This window comes from Falco biarmicus, chromosome 3 (genome assembly GCF_023638135.1).
Source record: "Falco biarmicus isolate bFalBia1 chromosome 3, bFalBia1.pri, whole genome shotgun sequence".
NCBI classification, from domain to species: domain Eukaryota; kingdom Metazoa; phylum Chordata; class Aves; order Falconiformes; family Falconidae; genus Falco; species Falco biarmicus.
In genome coordinates, this window is record NC_079290.1 from 3,780,636 (window position 1) to 3,801,777 (window position 21,142).

Consider the following 21,142-nt stretch of genomic DNA (forward strand, 5'->3'; position numbering starts at 1 on the left):
CTTCCCAGGTGCTCTGTGAAGGGTTTTCCAGTGGTTTTTTACAAAGTTCTTTGACCCCTCAGCTGTGTTAATGATTAAAATCACAGCTTGTGAAAGAGAAAATAAATCTATGTTTGTGGAAATACCTTCATAATAAAAAGGGAATACTATTCTGTTCTGTAGTATTACATACCCCAAATAAAAGTAAGGGAAATTCTGAACGTCTGACCTCTGGGAAATACTGTTGCATTTCACATGCTGATCTTGTCTCCAGCCAAAAATAAGTGAAGACAGTTCTGAACACACATTTTGAAAGCTTTCTTTGAAATAGTACATGCATGTCATACTTTTTTGCCCCCATAATATCAAAAAAAGCTGAAATTAATTTTGTCATTTCTCATTTGATTAATTCTTCATTGTTTAATCTGTTTAATATTACTCTGAATTTTCTTGTAACATCATCTTGTGTCTTGTGGAAAGTAAGTCTGCAAATGCAATTGCTGGGGTGTGCCCACATTTGCTGTAGTAGCTTGTGCAAAAAGACCCCATATTCATCTGTGAGCAGATACAATTTTCCAGAAGGTGCTGTCCGGAGTTCAGGCTGTTTTCTAACCTCTGCCTCTCTCGCCAAAGTACTGCACTGAGAGGGAAATTAATTTTATCAAGCACTGTTTTGAATCTGTACAATAGAAAGTATTTGTATATGAAAAGTAGAAGTATTTTATACAATAAAAAGTATATACAAAGTACTCCATTCTCTGCTGAACTGGCCTGGAATCAAGTGCATAATTTCCATTTTTAATTCTGATTTTTTCAGGTTTACATTTACATCTTTGGTTTAGATTTTAAGAGCTGTGATAATACGGTGATAAACTGAAGTTTCCAGCATTCATGTGATGTACTTCCATAATACTTAACCATTTAGCCAGAATGGCTGACTGAATGACCTGGATGTCCCATCTCACTGAAATTTCTCTGGAAAGTACAAAGTCTTATACTGTGATATCCCAGCTTGCCTCACTCTGCCCTCTCCCTGCTACTAAATTGTCCCTGAATGGAGCCAGCAAGCGAGAAGATGGACAAGTTTCCTGTTTTATTGCTTGATGAAAGAGGCAGTGTTCCTTCTTTAGTAAGAATGAAAGCAAAAGCTTATGAAAATAAATCAGACTTCTTTGTAACACTAAAGGCTACCTCAGCCCTGCAATATTGTTTCCTAGGAAGTCAAAGAATCCTGCATTCCGGGTTAATATAGAAAAAGGCATCTAATAAACCAGAGAGTTCTAACACATCATTTATATGGTGAAAGGTATGCTCAAGTGCTGCTTCTAGGTGGATAACTGAGGCATCTTCCATTTAATGCCAGACAAAAAAGATGTATTTCCATATTTAAGCTTATATATGGTTATGCAAGAGAAGTGGGAATAAAGAATACAAAAACCAATAGCAAATAATCTTATCTGGACATACGCATTACGTTTTGTTTTTTTGGGATTTTTCTGTACTGCGCCTATCTCAGCAGCCTATCTCATTAATAAAACTACCCTAAGCACCGTGGGGAGAAAGCATACTTCTACCTTGTTACATTTGATAATTCCAGCTCTGACAGCAGAAACTCCATAGACCACATGAACTCAATATTTCCACTACCCAGTCTAACTTCCTTATCTATTTATTGTAACTTCCATTTACAGTAAAGCAACAAACAGATCCTTCACCCCCAACTAAATAAAGTCACCACAGCACACAATCAGCACAAAAAGGACCCACATCTGTTGTATGTTAAATAAGTTAAGAGGTTATGAACAGAGATCATATTGAAAACGCTACAAATCTCTAGCTGTTTTGCTAATGCCACATTGTAAGGATCACATCCAACATAAGAGATTCTGTGACAGATGCAACATCTCTCTGAAATATAGTTGTGGATACAAAAGGTTTCTTCTGAGCATGGTGCCCAGTGGAGTGGCACCCTTTGGTCTCTCCCATATTTGTATCAAATATACCAAGTTGTGGAGGACAAGACATCAAAGCAGAAAAAAGAGGCCTGGCAGCATTAAGCAGAAGTGAATTGTGTTAACCCAGTCAACATGCAAAAAAAATTTACAGACCTTTATTTTTTGCCTTTGATTCTTTAGTGTTTTCAGCAGCTCATCTTGGACCAAGAGACCCACTTATCCTCTTATTCTACACCCAAAGCAACTTCCTCATACTGAGATAATGGAGTTTTTTCTGTGCAAAACCATTCTGTAAATATAGAAATGAGTAGCTGTCCTTTTCTCAAGGGACCTTCTACGAAAAGACAAGTGTGATGCACACAGCACATCAGGAGTCAGAATGAGTTTTAGCTGTGAGGAATGTTGTGGGATTCTTTTTTTTTTTTTTTTTTTTCATTTTGTGAGGTGCACAACTTTCCTGAATATTAATGTAAAACTCATCAGAAATCATCCCTGCTGAACACAGCAGAAACTGCTATAATTTGAGGGGAGGGACTTTTAATCAGTGATGTTCCACTGAGGAAGGATAAAGCTAGCATTCAATTAAGCATGTTGGAACATTTTCCTAGCAAATATTGATAAACTTGCATATAGTAATTTTTCATATAAGCACAAAACAACAATTCTAGGGAAGAATAAATTGATGACATTATGCTAAAAAACCCCAACGATCACAAACCAAAGCAAAACACCAAGGAAGAAGTGGGAGGGAAATGGAAGCATGTGAAATAAGCTTGAATTAGGTTCTCCAGCTGTTTTAATTTAGATCTATATATAACCCATGTATATATGGGTTGAAATAGAACAAAACATAAATTTTAAATCTCTTCGTGCTCAAACAGAAAGTTATACAAAGGACAGGTGAGCATCTCTGGTGCCAACTTCAACATGGAGCATTTGATTCACACCGGCTGCATAACTTACAGGACCTGTTTTTGATGGCAAGCTGACTTTGCAAAAACAGCCAATGTCATGTGTCTCTCATTATCACTGAGAGCAAGTACCAATGCCATCCATATATTTTGTATCAGTCCTTGTGCTGGCAAAGCAAAGTGATGACACATCGGGCCAGACTTGAGTGCTCTTCTACTATGACACTTTCTCCCTTTTCTGTTTGTACAACTACTCTCTGTACTCTTAAGACTGATTCTTTCTTGTAGCTTCTGGGAACAAGAGTTCTCACTGGAAGACATTTAGTTTCACATCAGTAAGAAGCCGCCAAAGGTGACCTACAAGATGTATGGTTCACTTCCCTTGTGTGGGTGCTCACATTGGCTGAAGGAGTGGATGCCAAGTGGGGAGAAGTATCTCAGTATGAACCCATTCTAGCTGAGACACGATGGAAAGCAAAGGGATTGTATGTGGGCTATAGGGAACGTAAGCTCTAGCAATCCTGCCATTGCAATCAGGAGCACTAAGGAGAAGGGTGAGGAGACCTCTGAGTGGTGGAAAGGGACTGGGTAGCTCGGCTGTAGTATTGTCGTTGCTGCAGCAAAAACCAGTCACAAGGAGAGAGGAGGAGGAGAAGATAGCAGCAATGGATGGCAGGAATAGAAGCTGGTCCTAGCAAGATGCAGAAGATTCCCAGTTTTCTCAGGTGAGGTTGATCTACACAAATATGTAGAATGAGTGATCTAGTGCACAAATGACAAATTATGGTTGACACACTTGAGTTTCTGATATACTGATTTAACAGTATATGTCAACATCTCATTCCACTGAAAAGCCAAGGTGTAGACTACTCTTCAGAACAGGCACAATGCAGAGGGTCTATCTGACTTAATGCAGATGTTTGTAGTGTCGGCGTTTACAAACAAACAAATCACCCCAGGCGCCCTGGTCAGCATAACTAATCATGGGTACTGGACAGTCGATCTTCTTCTAATGCAGATGCTGGTATTTGGTCAGATAAATCATGCTTTTACCTCCATCAGCTCCACTGATAAGACCTGTGCCAGCACAGGGACCCCATGACATCTCAAATGGAGAGATCTGTGCAACGGACACCTAAAGTTAGGTAAAAGGAATCTCAGCCCTCCTGGCTTTTGTGTGCATCTCAAGACAACTCACCCTTTCGCCATCCAGAAGCAGGTGCACTCTGAAGTTCATTGATTCATTAAGAATGATCTCTTCATTTCTGTACAAAATCTGAAATATCCTGCTGTAAACGTTGTTTTCATGAACGTAGGCTGAGCAAAGGCTGGAATCACCTGCACAAAACACAGACAGACTCCTGGTGTGATTGTTGCAGGGAGATTATTATTTCTCCTACATTTTCCCTTCAGGATTATCTAGGCCAGTTGTATTAGCACTTGTAATTAAACACTTGCTTTCTCAATAATCAATGGCAATGGAGCAGATTGTTACTGTTGGGTGCAGATTCCTGAACATGGTATTTAAAGAAAATAAATGTTAAACTGTAGGCAGGCTGGATTTCAAAACAAGAATAGCTAACCCTGTGACAGCATTTGGCCTATTATCTTTCTTTCTATTGAAAGCTAAACATCAAATGTCTTCTAGGGAGGTTTGCTACCCAGCACCATGAGAACTGTGGTTCACCGTTTACCTGTAACATATCATCTTTTATCTGCAATGGGCATCTTTCAGAAGAGGGAGTTTTCTTGTCACCTCTGGTGCTCCCTGAATTTACTACGTGGGAGGGGGGACAATAGCCAGTAACAGATCTCAAATGTAGAGCCTGGAATTGCAGAGGCATCTTAAGTTAAAATACAGAAAAAGGCAAAAGTAGCCATTTTTTTAAGATGTCAAAAGTCCTGTGTAATCCTTCAGGCCCTTGATTCATGTGAGAGCTGCCAATTTGGCTGATACACTTGGGATTAATCTGAGCAATTCAAGAACCAAAACCCTAAGCTTCTCCACATTGAATTCAGACAGTCAATAGCTTCATCTGTGCCCTGATGTGTCACATCATCACAAATGAACTTCACATAAATTGAGGTGGGATTTGTCCTTCTTTAGTTTTAGGTGCCTCCAGTGTATGTATTTTGTTTTGGTTACAATGGAGCCTATGGAATTTAAGACATCATTCATCTGACCAAAAAAAAAAAAAAAAAAAAAAAAAGTGCATGCTTTAGATTGAGGCAATTTTTTCCTTGAAGTTCCCTTACTAACTCTTCTTTCACTAGCAGAAAAACAGTGTGACCTGCTTAGCTGTACAAACCCACATTGGAGGCAACAATATTTACTACATTGTTCCAGAGGAGCCTGCAATGACTGTGACTATTTAATGAACAACTGGACACCACAGTTAGGCACTTGAAAGCTTTGTCTTGGCTGTTAAACAGAATCCCCTGTTAATTCTAGTTCCATAGCCTCTCAACAATAACTACTTGCAAAATTTACTCAGAGCTAGTTTGGTCCCTTTCCAGCATTCAGGGCAGTAGGAATCTGAGCTTTTGTCTGTTAGCAAGTGGTATCTTGGAACTCTCCTGGCAAGGGGTACTTAAAAAAGGTCTACCACTCTCAGTCCTTCAAAGAGAGATAAATCTGTGATCATCATCAGGAAGACAGAAGGCCCATGCTACTTATAAAAAATAGTTTTTCAGAAGGTTCTTCTGGGAATTTTTGCCTTTGCAGAATTGTTTTGAGTTCGTGAGCTGTGGTAAGATAAAAGTCCGGGTCCAAAAGTCTTAAAGACTACTGGTTTGTCAAGAGTTTCAAATCAGGACAGGTCCATTCTGCTGTGCTAAAGCTACCACTTTTCAGTGCAAGAATCATACATAATTTGCAATCAGAAGTCTGTGAGTCAAGACTGACAGAGGACTAAAGTTTTCCCAAGATAAAGTTTGGTTAGGGTGAAAAAAATAAAAGAAGATAAAAGTCTTAAACAAACAAAAAAACCGAAACAACAACAACAAAAAAACCCAACAACCAATCAAACAAACAAAAAAACCCCAAAAAAACCCAAACAACTAAAGGCCCCGGTAGACAAGTGAATGGAGTTTTGTCATTATAATGATTACTTTTTGTGGTGCCAGTCTGCTGGAACTGGAATAGTGCAGACAAAGAATTAACTTCTCAAAAAATAAAATCCAAAACCCAAAATAAAAATCAAAATCTTATGGGGCAGGGAGAAGAGCTGATTAAATACTGATAAGACTTGAGCTAATTAATTAACAGGACCATAGTTTAGTCATCCAGATTACATTCAAATCATTTTCCTAATACTGACTTTTACCAAGCACACCTAGGAACAGCCTAAGTGTTCACCCTGCTATTGTCTTCCCATCACATATTCTGCACAATAGTCATGCATATGTCCACGCAGCCTAGATAAATACAGATTTATTTCCTTGTGCTACACCAGTTAGACTAGAATGTTTCAGCCTGATTAGCTCTTCAAAAGCACGCAGTCATATTTATTTTAATTTAAACCTCATCATATTAGAGACACTGCAAAAATCATATTAGAGGTATAATGCATTCTTATTCCTAGCTGGCAGACAAAAGAAGTTTTATGTTATTTGATTTGGATATTGATATACTGGTACTCTTCTAGAATGGAAAGTTTAATGTCATTTTCTTTTCAAACACACTCCTGTGCAGACCACTCCTCATGTGTAATTGCTTTAGGAGCTAGATTTGCAAGGTGGCATAAAAAGTCATTTCTCTTGTTGGAAAGGTCAAAATCAAAGACATGCTACAATGCTTAGGGTTGTCTCAAATCAGTGTGAGTGAATATGATACTACAGGGCCAAAACCTGCTCAGTTTCAAGCAGAAAGAACTACCTTTGCAGAGATCTGGCAGAGAACTACAGTAGATCAGTGACTGATGTCTCCAAAACACAACCTATCCCTTTCTATTTCGATGGCCACAACCTACTTCTCTCTTAAAGTATAACATAAGGCAGGAGTTTTCTCAGAGGAGCACTTGGCAGCATGAAGATGTCTTAGTAATGCTGACAGCAATGCAGGCATTCTGCTCTTAAAGCAAAGGGGAATGACAACATCTCCACAGATACTGCCCTTTGGGCAGTAGCACTCACTGATAAGTTCCGTGCTTTAAGGTACAGACAGGGACCACACTGTATGACTGTACTCGAGCTTCTTGCAGTAACAAGAAGTGGTATGTGCACCAAAGGTACTCTTCCTTAGTTTATTCTGTGAAAACACCATCATCCTGGTAACTTTAGCAAACTTCCCTTTGTTCCTGGGATAGTCAGGTTGGCATTTCCCACAGCTGACACTGTTCAGAGAGGGTTGCTGGCAGGAGACACAGCAGATGTACCCCCATGTTCACACAAGGACCTATGTCCTTTGGCACAAAGAACAGGATGGTGTGAAAAAGAAGCTTGAAACTATTGGCTTTCCCAAATCTCTTTCTAGCCTAACCTGTTACGCAAACAGCTCTGAGCTATGCCTGCACTGCTCAGCAGTCACCTGCAGTCCAAGGAAGACAGACATAGTGGCTGGAAACTGCTGGAAACTCTCACTCCCTGGTGAGAGCTGGAGCTAAGACTCTATTGACCTGAATTTAGCTCTTTATTCCACAGTTTCAAAGGCTTGAGCTTCGGTGAACTCAACAAGGTAATTTTGTGGTAATGAGCTTTTGCTCGGTAAATTTCCGTGTTAGGAGATTTATCTGTGACTTTTGCACTGTTCCTTAAGCTAGAAGGAATCCTATTTTCCTGTCTCTTTTTCCTAAATGGCTATTTCATTTACTGCTTATCTTCTTTGGGTTGAATAGGTCTTCAAATTAGCTGGAAAGTGAAAGAGCTCTCAGGACTGTAAGAACCATTGCAAGCATGAACAGGGCAGTTGGGCTTCACAACCATTCATTTAAGAGAATGAGAAAAGCTTGTTGACGCATCTCACCACTACCCCTAGCAGTCCCTTTTGCAGATCATTGAGTAATTAAAAAAAAAAAAAAAAAAAAAAGGCTCTTTGCAGTTCTGCATGCTTTCACGCACGTAGCATAGGCTACCTGTACAGATCGATCAGAATATCATGTCCTGCTTTCCCACTGTCTCCATATCCAATTTACCAAGTTGCCCTAGATACACCCCAGTCTGCTTAATCTTCCTATTTGGATTTTCTACAGATGGAGATTTCTAAATGTTATTTCAGCATATCATACAGAAATCATTCATCTCTTTAAAAGAATCAGAGAGACATTTTGCTGTTTAGATCCTGGAGGGCCCTGAGAACATCTGTCCAGATAATCTTACAAGGAACAAACTAATGGAGAGGTGACCTGTAAAAAAAATTGTTACTTACCTTCAGCCTAGTTTAGTGAGAATAGAAACTATACTGTTCTGACAACCACTGCCAGTAGAAAGGCACTGGGGGGTGGGGGTGCAGGGAGCGCAGAGGATGTCGGTGGCAGATATGCAAAAGCCCCTAAAGAATGCAACGGAACCGAACCGAACAGGCGAACAGGTTTGCATGATGCCTGAGAGCATACAATGATGGGATAGGAAAGTAGAAAGAAGGAAGCAATGGATAAGAAAATCTGGTTTAACATCTTCAAGAAAAAGCACTAGAACCTGCAGGACACCACCAGAAACCATACAGAGATGTGACATCTGGTCAAACTCACTTAACCATAGCTTTGATGTCGGTAGTACGTACAATTTGATAAAGTTGATATTGAAATAAAATTTGATTGACTTATGTGCTACCATATTTCTGTTTTGAAGGAGTGTGATGTTCCAGAATAGCTTGCCCTATATTTAAAGTGCCCAATGGTACATCAGCTGAAGTATTGCCTGGCAAGACTGGCAGCATCTCTCAGCTGGTGCAAAGCTATGACAGGGATATAAGTTCTCCTAATTTTCAAATGTTCTCATTTGTTTTAGCAGCACCCTCACACCACTTCTGTTCATGTGAGGAAAAGAGGACATTTCTAAGGAAAAATAATCAAAAATGTTGATGATATTCTGCAAGTCAGAACTGTTTCCCCGACCTTGCTTAGATCCTAATACACATACCAGATTGATTAGCACTCCTTCTTTCAAAATCCACGAGCTAATTATCCCAATTGCCCTCTCCAGATATCCCACTTTCTTAATTTTTCAACTATGAGCTTTTATAGCACCCTTCCTCTGCTTTCACCATGCCTAAACTATCTCCTATTTTCCCTTTAAAACTCCTTTATTTGAACCATCCTTTACTTAGGTTTGTTGGTTTGGGTTTTTGTTTGTTTGGTGGTTTTTTTTAACCTCCATAAAAATGGTTTGAGAAGTTTCATAGTTGTTCTGCGTCAATAACTTTTCTATGGAGAAAACAATGAACTCACCTTGGCAGAATCAACCGACAATGACGTGCATATCTCAACCTCTGATTTCTGTCAAGGAGAGACTTTGAAATGGCAGTATCTTAGCGTAGCTGAGACTTGATGATGAATGATTTCCCCAGAGCCACCTAAGTCATATGAACTCTTACTGTTTGCAAAGTAAGAGGACTGGCCAATTTTTATGCCCTCTGCAATCTTTTTGGAGTGTAAGTGTTCAGCATGCTCCACCCTCAACAGCTAGATTCTTTCCATAGTTACATTTTTGATTGATCTTCCTCCTGGTGTCTACAACTGCCAAAGAAAACTGGAATAAATGTTAACCAACCATCCTTTTCAAGGATGGCAGGCATCCCTGTTTGAGACCCAGATTTGTTCAAGAGTATCAGTATAATCTGACCTTTGATAAATGCTGGAGGTCTGTTCACATTTATTTTTTCAGGGCCTTAAAAAATGTAAATGCCTAATCACATAGCCCCTAAATCAGATTTCTTGCATAAGGTAATGTTCCTATGATAGGAGGGTACCTTCAAAGTCATGAATGAAAGGCAGTATGTTTTAGAGAGTTTTTGAAGAAAAAACAACAGTCAGAAAGGAAGAGGTTCTCAGTTGCGGTACTCCTTTGCATTACTCAGTTGCAGAGACCATGCACAGCTACCGTGATCATCATTACAGCCCTTCGCATTACTTTTTAACTCTGCTTCCAACAGGTAGCAGAAGCATGAAGAAAGCCTTGGAATTAGGTCCTTGGTTTATTTTAAAATTAACCATCTTGCTGAGAACAACATTAAACAATGTTAGATTTCCCTACACTACCAGGAGCATGAGACCTAAATGAAATGTAAAAATCTGAGTTCTCCGGAAGAAACACGTTATAACCTTCTTCACAGCAAATTTTCTCCTATACAACCTTTCTGTTAAACTTGTAGGACTTGACTACAGCTTTGCCAAGAATTACAAGGGAAAAGATCATATTTATACCCCCTCTGTTACCTCTGCTTTTACCAGACTTCAGCTTCTGGGTTTGACAAAGAAAGAGCAAGGATAGGATTTATACTGACTCTCTCCTTTACTCAGTACCCCAGAGAAGTAAGATTAACTACTACATTTTCAAAATAAGGAAGGAGGAAACATGACAACTCAGACCTGACACCCTGCTGCCGGAGAGATTACATCGCTTCCTATCCCCCACGCAAGGCAGAGAACTAAGTCAGTCATAGTTTTTTATTCTAAATATAAAATTACAACTCCAGGGAATATGGCCTTTTAGACAGATTACTTCAGGTTTACATCCTGCTTTCTCCAGAATTATCTCTCTATGGTGTATTGAGTATTGTGTGAGCTCTAAAATGGACAGGGCATGATTATACAGTCAGAAAAAAATCCATACGGAAAACAGATCTACCGTCAGATCTAGCCTCTTTAATGTCTTTACAACTATAGTACTGGAAACAAGATAATTATTCAATTGCTGGCAACTTCTTGAATTTCTCTTGCTGTCTGAAAAAAGCAGTGTTATGCTGCTGTTCAGATAAATAGAAAACCAGGGTTCTGCTAAGTTTTGCTTTAATGAAAAAAGATGCTCTTTAATAACGTGGGGAAATCACGATAAATGCAGTTGTAAACAGAGCTTTACTCTAAAATATTTCTTTACGAACAAAAGTGCACACTGAAAACTTTTATTTCAGATTAATTCAGAACCACAAGAAGCATATCATACTTGGGTTCCCACATAAGAAAATCTCAGAGACATATACCTTTAAACGAAGATGAGTCCTTTCTCCCAGGTCACTCGTGCACAGACAGATGAAGGGCATTGCAATGCACTTACTTGGGAAAGAGCTGTGAGCGTTTTGAAACCTTCCTACCCACAAACCTTATGTTACTACCCACGCAGACACGTTGTGTCAGTGGTTCGTGTGATCTTTCCTAATCTACTTCAGCGGAAAGTCAGCTGTTGGTAAATCACAGCAGAAGGCAGTTTCAACTGCCCTGAAGCAAACTGTAAGTAATCACATAGTCTATTAACACAGGTGAACAGAGAGGGTAATAATATATGGGTATAGACAGCATTGCCCTTAAAAATCTCAGTCTGGACTAGCTGTAGCCCACCTACGTGTAATCTGAGTGATCTCTACAGCACACATCATCCTGGTTGGTCCTGTCATAAACATAACCCAAACATTTCTAGCAGATGACTCCTTCCCTCACCCATAGAGACACACACTTTGGCTGTCCCATGTCTCTGGTCAGCATCTCTCTTCCAGCATCTGAAACTCCTACAAGCCTCATATGGAAAGTTGGTTCTTGTTCAGAGTCCCTACAAAATAGGTATGGATTTTCTAATTTCTAAGTTTCCTTGTCATCCAATTTAATCTACTGTTGCCAAAATTCTTAAACACTTGCAGGTCATACTAATTTTGCCATTTTCTAGAGAAAATTAAGACATGTGGGCATTCCTTGAATGAACAGTATGCCATCTTGCTAGAATCTAAGGACTGTACTGCAAAATATAACCAAAGGAGACCATAAAACCTTGTGCAAATAGCCCTGTTTATCTAGCTTGCTTTTTTTCCTTTACCATCTGTTGGAGCCATATGCCTTCTTAAATGAGAGCTAATTATAGGTCTCTACCACAACTAATCAAATAGTGATAACTGTTGCAAACTTCAGCTGGAAATTTCATTTCTCCGATACAAAAATTCCCCCCAAACCAGACACTGAGTTGGTTGCCTCTCTCTGGTTTTCTGGACTTGGGTACACAGCAGTTACAGCTGACACACACATCTATGTTAATATACGGGGGAAACGCGTAACAAGCTGGAGAAATAATAAGAGCCAAAGTACAGTTACCGCCAAGTACACCAGGAGGGGTGACTTTGGGACAGAAAGTGACTGTGTCACAAATATCCACTGACATGCACTGTAGTAAAGCTCTTGATGTTTTGAGTTTTCCTTCACTGCCCCTGTGCTATTGTACTGAGTGAAAGAGCAAAGAAACAACCCTGTCACAAAATTATTTGGTTTTTAGCACTGAAGAACTGGAGCAAAGAAGGATCCAATACTAAAATTAAATTTTGGAATAGAGATTCCAGCCCATTTAGAGAACAATAAATCTCATAATGAGCTCAAAAAAAAAGACAAGATTTCACTATCATGCCCAATGGGCATTTGCATAAATGTCCATTTGTATAAATGTCAATTTACACCATTCAGGCAAATGTTTTATAACTGCCTCCAGTGTCAATGTCACTCTGCATTGCTGTGTAATGTGAAAGGACTAAAGGATAAAAATTAATCCAGTCCTAAATATGTCAAATGAAGAGTTGAAGTGCCTTTTAAAAATCCCAAACACTAAAAAGCTCTTTTGGCATTGCAAGACTGGCAATTTCAGACTGTCACGCTGACCTTCCAGGAAGTTTAAAACTGTTCTGGCAGACATTAGGATTTAAATTAAAAAAAAAAAAAAAAAAAGAAAATGGAACTAGTATGCTTTAAATTAATTCATTCCAGCCATCGGGGCAGGTAGTTGTTTCCCATTATAACCACCACAACCTCTTTGTGTAAGTGAGTGGTGCACACAGAAGAAAAAGAACACTTCCAGGATTTCATTTCAGCTAGTCTTTTCCTCTTTCCTTGGTAAGCTTACCAAAGGGAAGATTTCTTTCCACTTTTCTCACTGCGGCTCACATGATGTTTTGACAGCTGGACCACCACAAATGTTTAAAGATCCAGGTATGCAAGAGTTGCAATACATATAAAAGAAGTGAATCTATGTGCTTTACACATACTTCAATCATTGATAAGACATTAGGACCCACCTGTTATACCCTCAGTGCCGCACAGCGTATCTGGTGTCATCTTATCAACACAACAGCAACTGATTCAGAAAAGTCCTGAGCTAAAAACACAGACTTTAAGTCAAACTGGAAATTAAAGGTTTCCCAGACGGAACTGTAACACTTTCAAGTCCTCTGATCAACGGTATGGATTGGGAACTCAATGCTCTCCTAATGTATTATTGCAATGCCTGCTGTGTTCAAGAAGGTGATGGACAGAGGTTGTACATTTACCAAACTTTTATCTTCAGCATTATGGCCAGTTGCACTTTACTCAGAGGGTAAATTACTGTCAATTTCATGACAGTCTAATTAAAAATCTGATATATCTAATTTTCCAGAGGTAAGAGGTAGTCCCTAAGATCACAATGTCAAAAAGAAAGCCTGAGGATTCAGAGTGAAGGACCTCAGACACCCACTGGCAGAAGTCACTACTGCTGGTTAGTGTGTCTGAAAAGCCAGGCAAGTTATCTAGGTATTTAAGTACAGGTTTCTGAATCCCACTCTGGATTATGGGAGTAAACACACAAAAAAGGCTTCAAGGTCCGACATTTTTTTTTTCCTTTTTGTGTACAATACCAGTCAGGAGGTTTTTCATATCCTTTCTATGATCAATTCTCAGAGTTAAATTAGATACAAGAGATCCGATTCCTCAGCCACAGCTGCTGCAGCTGAAGAACTTTCATTCTACAGGCTGCAGATTCAATTTCTAGTGTGATATTCAAGGTGCATTTGTCACATCCATATTCACAAGGTGATCCCCTCTGCATTATTTCTTCCTCCACATTGAAGTGGAGCTATACAGACCCCTTCTCATTCAGGAAAGACTTGATCCTAGTGCCCAGGTGGTCTGTGACTCTGACCACTAGATCTGGTATTTGTATACAGTGGGCAGAAGGGTAGAAAGACATACACCTCCCTACCTGCCCACAAAATGGATGGAAGAAGTCACTGAGTTCCCAGGGCAAGATAATGAGCTATAAATCAGATGTTCCTCTTCTGACCCCGATTCTTCCCACAAATTACTATACAATCTTTATTCTGGAGACATTTAACATATACAGTACTGGTTTATCAAGAAGAAGAAACAAACCAGCCTCCACGATGGCAGTCATCGTGAGGGAGGCTGGCAGAATCAGACCACAGGTGAGTTACATCAGGGCCTCATATTTTCAACACAGGTGTCACCACAACCCTTGAAGCAGACGGGTAGCAAGGTAGCACTTAGATACTCAAGCAAAACTATACAACAGCAATTTTGTCTGCTTATTAAAGAGGCTAAAGGAATAAATTTTTCACCTAAATACTAGCACACATGCACACAACAAGAAATTGCATTTCCATTTGCTGAAAAAATTTCCGTTAAAAATAAACCAAATATCATTATAAAGTAACCTCCAAATAAGCAAACTACACTGCTAATCTGTCATAGGAACTGTTTCCATACAAGCCATAAGCTTAATTGAAACCCAAAATGTTCTTCTCTGTTTTGTATCTTTTAAACATTCCTTTGAACAGATATTTCAAAACTTCCCATCCAGCTGAGACACAAGATAGCTCGTTTCCTAGGTCAGCCAGCTCTTGTCTGATTAGTGCTTTAATTGCTGAACTATCTATACAGCTCAGCACAAAAACGCAATAGAATTATTTTTTCTTATTCATTTCCTTCTCCAATTAGATTCCATCAACCTCTGCCACCATGTCGCTAAATATTTTTTTTTTTGCTTTTTAATTATGTACATTATCTCAATTGAAAACCTGTAGCTTCATCTGGATCACACATGCACATAAATCAGCAAGAGACCAATCAGACTTTGTCAATGCATGTCAGGCACTAGCCATTTGGCTTTCTGTCTGCGATTTCATTAAACTGCATTAATGTTCTCTCTGTGATGTGCCAAGAGTATCATTAGCTGTTCTCTTTCTTTGGGCTGTTTTCTGGTAAGGCTGTTCAATGCCTTCAGTCTGAGTTAAGGGTCATTCAAGAAAAGGATCTGTTAACACTTTCTGAACAGTCTGTCTTTCTATTTGCATACATATTACGGGCCTGCAGTAAGCTCTTCAATGGACTAAGCAATATAAGACAAAGTGTCCTGAATCTAATCCTACCTAACTTCCTCAGCAAAATCCAGCTAAGATTTTGAAACTGAAATGGGCCAAACCTCATCCATCAAAAAAATCTCATACAAATTCCCCTATAATCAAAATTTTAAGTGCCTTTACCTCTCCAATACAAATAAAGGTGATAAAAAAGTCTTATTATCATCACATTGTAGCAAGTACACTTGCAAAGAGTTATGGCAGATTGTTCAAGATAACTGTGAAAATCAATGGCAAAGCTGGAAATGAACTCACATCTAGTGTGAAGAAAATCCTGTACTTACTGCCTAACAGACATACATAGACACTGCCGTTGTATTTGACATCACGTTGTAGGGGTGTGTGGCCTCACTAACACTATTTAGACAGCACTTGAATCTGGATTCCTGTCCTATCACTGTCTTCTGGAGAGACATTAGGCAAATCATGAGGCATGTCTGTGCCTCAGTTTCCTACATCCTAACTTCTCCTTCCCTTTGTCTCTCATCTAACCAAACTGCTGCTGCCCTTTTGAACGCGGGATTTTATTACAATACTTACCCCACAGCTCTTAGCTGTTACATCTAACTTGGCTAAGAAATACCGCTGAACCTGGGATACAAGTCTTTAATGGCTTCCACAATAGGCAAACTCTGCAGATATTTCCCTAGATATTTTTCTGCCTAGTGACAATCATATTCACAAGCTTTTCTTAAGATTTAATAAAATCTTGGCTCTTTTTCTTAACTCTCTAAACTTATCCATCAACATTCTTAATAATTTTGGAAGTAACAATCCCAAGTGTAGTACATGGAGACAAATACACCTCCCTGACATAAGCTGACAATATTCAGGACACACAGAATCATAGAATTGTTTAGGTATGATTTGCAAGATTTGAGTTGAAATCCATGGGGTCATTTCCTGGAGGTATAACTTTTTACAAAGTTCGCAGAGGATGACAGGTCAGGACTGTGTTGCAGCTGATTACAGTTCCCTTCCTAGCTTTTAAACTCTTTTCTCATAGAATAATAAAATGAATAACATATACGCAAGTGACATTACTTTGAAACAACGCATCATTTCTGCTGCTATATTTGAACTAAGAGAAGGAATACATAAGTGCATTTTTCCTCGGGATCTTGATGGTAGGGAAGTCTAAGAAAAGAACAAATATTGGAGATCCCAACTAGCAAATATTGCACTGGAGTAACCAGAAAATTACCTACAAAGTAGTGTAACAAGACTCAAAACTAGTAGAAACAAAGTCCCTTCTCTTGTCAATACTTTAAAAAAAAAATGCTGGAAACCAAGGAGATGCCATTTTCCATTACCCAGGGAACTGTGATTTAGGCTGAAGTTGTTCTACAGATATTAAGGAGGAGAAAAAAATTATACTGCATTTTGCATAAGGCTTTTCCACACACCCATGTCCTTGTAAGAATGGCTGTCCTTGAAAACGAAAGCTATGGGAAATCATATAAGATCCCATGGATATGAATCATGGGGAAAAGACCAAGAGTTAGCTTGTTCTTATTTAAAATTAATAGAGGAAATTTAAAGACTTGATGGGAACTTTTCAGGCAGGCAAAAAAGAATGAAAAACTGTGCAGAAATTGGAAAGCATCCAAAACAGGCTTGGCAAGAACCTTTGGCAGAAATAGTAGAAAACCTTCATAAATTATAAGGAGAATAAAAAAAAAAAAAAGCGGAAAAGAAGATTATAGGTTTTCTCAGGACTAAATCATCACTATTGTATAACAAACGCCTTACTGTATAAGCTATTCAAAATTCCCTGGTTTTTGAGGAAAGATATGGAATACTGTACTGGACATCTAGTTGCTTCCTTAGTGTTCCACAAACAAATGAGTTTCCTGAAGGATCCATATGCTGCCATCAGTTCACTTTACTTTTTACATGCCTATTGAGGTATCTGGATGTTCTTATGCATCTTTATCCACTGTTACCAAATTCAACAGTATCTGCTGTCAGTGCGTTTCAGAGACTCATTGTCTTGAAAAAAATTCCTTTGATAATAGTTAAGTTTGTGCCATTTCAGCATCCTGGATACTCCTTTGTCCACTTTCTGACTGAAAGATTGAAGTCAGAGGTCAGATGTTGTTTATAGGAGAGGTGTAGACAATAACTCATGAGTTGAAGAAGCTTAGCAGCTGGAGACATTCAGAACTGCAGAGTTTATCCCTACAGCGTAACAACCACTTCCATGTAGTAGTTAATATTTAGCTGTTATAGACTTTCTGCACAGACACTTTAGAAATTACATCTGCTATTCAGTAGTTTTCTATCACTTTGCTCTTTCCGCGTTACTACTTTTATTTGTTTCTGTGCACTGAAGCCAGGTACCTTCCCCTTGCACTACCTACCATATGTCTACTTTATATTTTAAATCACACTTCTATCTGGGCAGCTAGGCTTGAGCAGGTAAACAGCAGCAGAGGCTCAACGTGCCAATCAGAAATAACAGATGCAACTTTTTGCAGATAGCTCTTCAAGAAATCTCCATCACATTTCTTCTCTACCAATTTGTGAGCCAACCTTGTAACAATGGTCACAACTGGAATAATCTTATCTTTGGAATGCAACCATGGGAGTTATTGTGAAACCTCCTAACAAAACAAGCTTGAAATAGAAGACATGCACAGTCAGAGAGGTGTTTAACCAATGTTTTATGAAGAGTTTGTGCTTCTACCTTATTTATTACAAAAATTAAAAAGAGTTGAGGAAGACAAAATTAAACCACGACACAAATGCTAATGCTGATCCAATGAGGCCTCAGCACTGAACTTGAAACTAGAAACTGTCCCAGGTTTATCAGACACTGTCTCTGTGGTACTATGTAAATGACATGTGACTGGATTAAAATCCTGTCTCCATATTCCTAAAGCTGGATCATAAAAATGTACCTCCTCACCCAATACTCTTCTATACCCAAATGGGGGCAGAGAATTCTGGTATTCTGTATTCTGGTTCTCTGAAGCATTATGCAGCCACCAGACCTTTCTGAAGCCAGAGGTTGTCAGAAGCTCAGGACTTTTGGAAAAGTGTTCAGTTTGGCATACTAGCACCAAAATAAAACAATTACTGCAGCTGAAGCTCTGCAGAGGATGAAGGCAAGAATGTTCTTTGCAGGACTGCATCCTGCAGAAACTGAATCTAAATCAGCCAGAATTAGGGCTGAGTAGCTGACTGAATCTTAATTTCTACAAACAAATGAATAATTTAAAGCACACTAACATCAACACCTGGTAAATGTTTCTTTAATATCTTGTTGCCATTTTCTTAATTTCTGCATTTCTGTGCCTGAAATTACTCAAATTCAACCAGTTTTCCTTCATACTTTTAACATGGACTTTGATGCCTTTTTAAGAAAATACTCTGACAGGAAAAGAAATAAAAGTGCACCATCTTCAAGCAAAATTTCATCTGAAGCTGGGTCAGCACCTCTGAAGAGAGCTCATGTGGCACAGCAGCCCTTTCTTCAGTGCAGCTGTGCTTTCCCTGCTTGAGAACATTGTTGAATCATTTATGATGGGGTCATTTCTGGGAACTCTCTCAAAATATATGAAAAAGAGATGGTTTTCAACTCAGACCTGCAGGCTTTAGAGAAATCCCTTCTGGAGTGGTTTTGTTTCTTTTCTGCTACAGCCTACTAAGATGTTTTGTAAGGTTGAACTCTTCCAAGCTGAAGATGACTTCAGCAGCAGTTCCATACTAACAGCCACTTAGTACTTAGATGGTCACAAAACTTGCAACAACATGGAGTCCCTGATCATCTGGTGAAAAAAGAGGCACTTGGATCAACTCATCCAGTCACACCTATTACACATCCTTTAGCTTTTCGCTTATTTCATTCCATCTCCTGGTCTTTTGAATCAGGGATAGTGCTGAAGTCCCCTTGGCCTACATTGAACTGTGTTTGGAGAGATGGGAATGGTATCAAAATTAGGTGCCTTCAATGGGATGTTTGGGTTCAAGAAAAATAACCTTTTCAGCGGACTATATGTGAGCCCTATGACTAATCTCCATGGAGGCATTGCTCCTTCTTGAATTCATCTAGGGAAATAGGCCGGAATTTGAAAATTCTTTAGTTGTACAAAAGCACCACTAACATACTGTTTACCCTTCCCCTACTGCAGTGGGTTTGCAGGCCAAGGTTTTGCTAGCAGGGGCCTACAGGGTGGCTTCTGTGAGAAGATGCCAGAAGCTTCCCCTATGTTTGACAGAGTCAATGCCAGCCTGCAGGATGGACCCGAGACTGCCCAAGACTGAGCTAATCAGCAACTGTGGTAGTGCCTCAGGGAAAACCTATTTAAGAAGGGGAAAAAAATAAAAAATCTGTGCCAGCAGAAGAGAGGAGGGAAGCTGTGTGGGAGCCGCGGCCCTGCAGCCCCCGGGCAGCGCCGGAGGGGCCGGAGCCGCTCCCGGCCCGGAGCAGAGATTCCCCCCCAGCCCGCGGCGCCCCCGGCCCGCGGAGCCCCCGGGGGAGCAGCTCCCCCCCCGCAGCCCGGGCAGGGCCCCCCCCGGGGCAGGGGGTGCCCGCAGGGGGCTGTGACCCGCGGGCAGCGGCGCCGGGGCAGCTCCGGGCAGGGCCTGTGGCCCCGCGGGGAGGAGCCCGGGCTGGGGCCGGGCTGGGGCAGGGCCTGTGCCCCCGGGGGCGGGGGGGCTGGGGCCGGCTGGGCCGGGGGGGCTGCGCCCGCGGGGGGGGACACGCTGCGGCAGGGGGGGAAGGGCTGCGGCGGGGGGAAGGGCTCCCGCTGGAGCAGGGCAGGGAGGGCTGTCTCCCGCGGGAGGGACCCCGGGCTGGGCAGGGCAGGGGGTGAGGAGCCCCCCCTGAGGGGCAGGAGCGGCGGGGGCAGCGTGTGAGGGACTGGCCCAGCCCGGCCGCGGCCCTGCACCGCTGCGGGGAGGGGGAGAAAACTGGTAATAAAGGGAAGCCCAGGAATAAGGGAGGGGTGGGGTGAAGGTGGGTTTTTTTCTGATTGGAATGTTAATAAACTAATTTTCCCCTGGTCGAATCTGTTTTGCCCATGACAGTAATTGCTTAGTGACCTCCCTGTCCTTATCTCGACCCACAAACCTTTTGTTATGTTCCACACACACACACACCCCCGTTTCAGGAGGGGAGTCACAGAGCAGTATTGGTTAGCACCACCCATTCAGCCAGGGTCAAATCACAACACCCAGAAATGGATCAACCACTTGAATCGAGAAGTATGAGTGAACACAATAAAACTTCTGTGCAGGAATAGGCTGGCTACATCAGCTGTCTGCATTCCCCCTTTTCCCCAGACCTAAAGGCTTAAAGAACAAGGAGCAGTTGTTATCCTTTTTATCCATTATTATATTCTACGTCACAACTCAGACAATGAAGCACGCATTTGTTCGACGGCGATCACACTATATGAAGCAGAAGTACCTCTTCCCATACTTCCCCAGGTTTGTATTCTCCATCTTGTTTTGCTGTGTGAGTACAGTCATCAGGCTTTTGTTTCCAATCACCAGGCAAGCAACCTCACCAACACAAGCAAGCACTAAATTCAGTTCAACTCACTCGTGTTTTCATTAATTGGCTGACTAAGGTGAAATGTATCCCCTAAGACCACCCGCTTTCTGCAAGTGAACACTATGTCAGGGAACACTCTCTCTTCTGAAGATGCTCGTCACTAACGAGCCTCAGATTCCTTCCTTGCATAAGCCAATTTCCCATGTCACATAGCAATTATGTAAATGAAGGTGAAATTCCAGATAACTTCTATTGGTTCCTCTCAGCTCAAGATTAAGATGATGAAAAACATTAAGTAACTTTCATTTCAGTCTGAGGAAAGAGCTGGCTACCCAAATGAAAAAATAATTTTTTTAAAAGTACACTTTTAAATGGGCTTTCCTCTTTATCCCGAAAGGACAAAAATAAGTGGATGAAACTCCACCTCCAGATTATATTGTTCAAAGAGGTTACTTCACTGTTACAGTCACTCTAT

At 40.5% G+C, this 21,142-nt stretch overlaps 1 protein-coding gene across 1 annotated transcript in view; it reads right to left on the bottom strand.

Moving 5' to 3' along the window:
• Positions 1 to 21,142, bottom strand: part of FAM135B (family with sequence similarity 135 member B) — a 231,047-nt gene that overhangs the window by 87,796 nt on the left and 122,109 nt on the right. Inside the window, exon 5 of the mRNA XM_056333129.1 lies at positions 4,044 to 4,183. Within this exon, the coding sequence (XP_056189104.1) occupies positions 4,044 to 4,183 (140 nt within the window). The remainder of the gene's footprint in view (positions 1 to 4,043; positions 4,184 to 21,142) is intronic.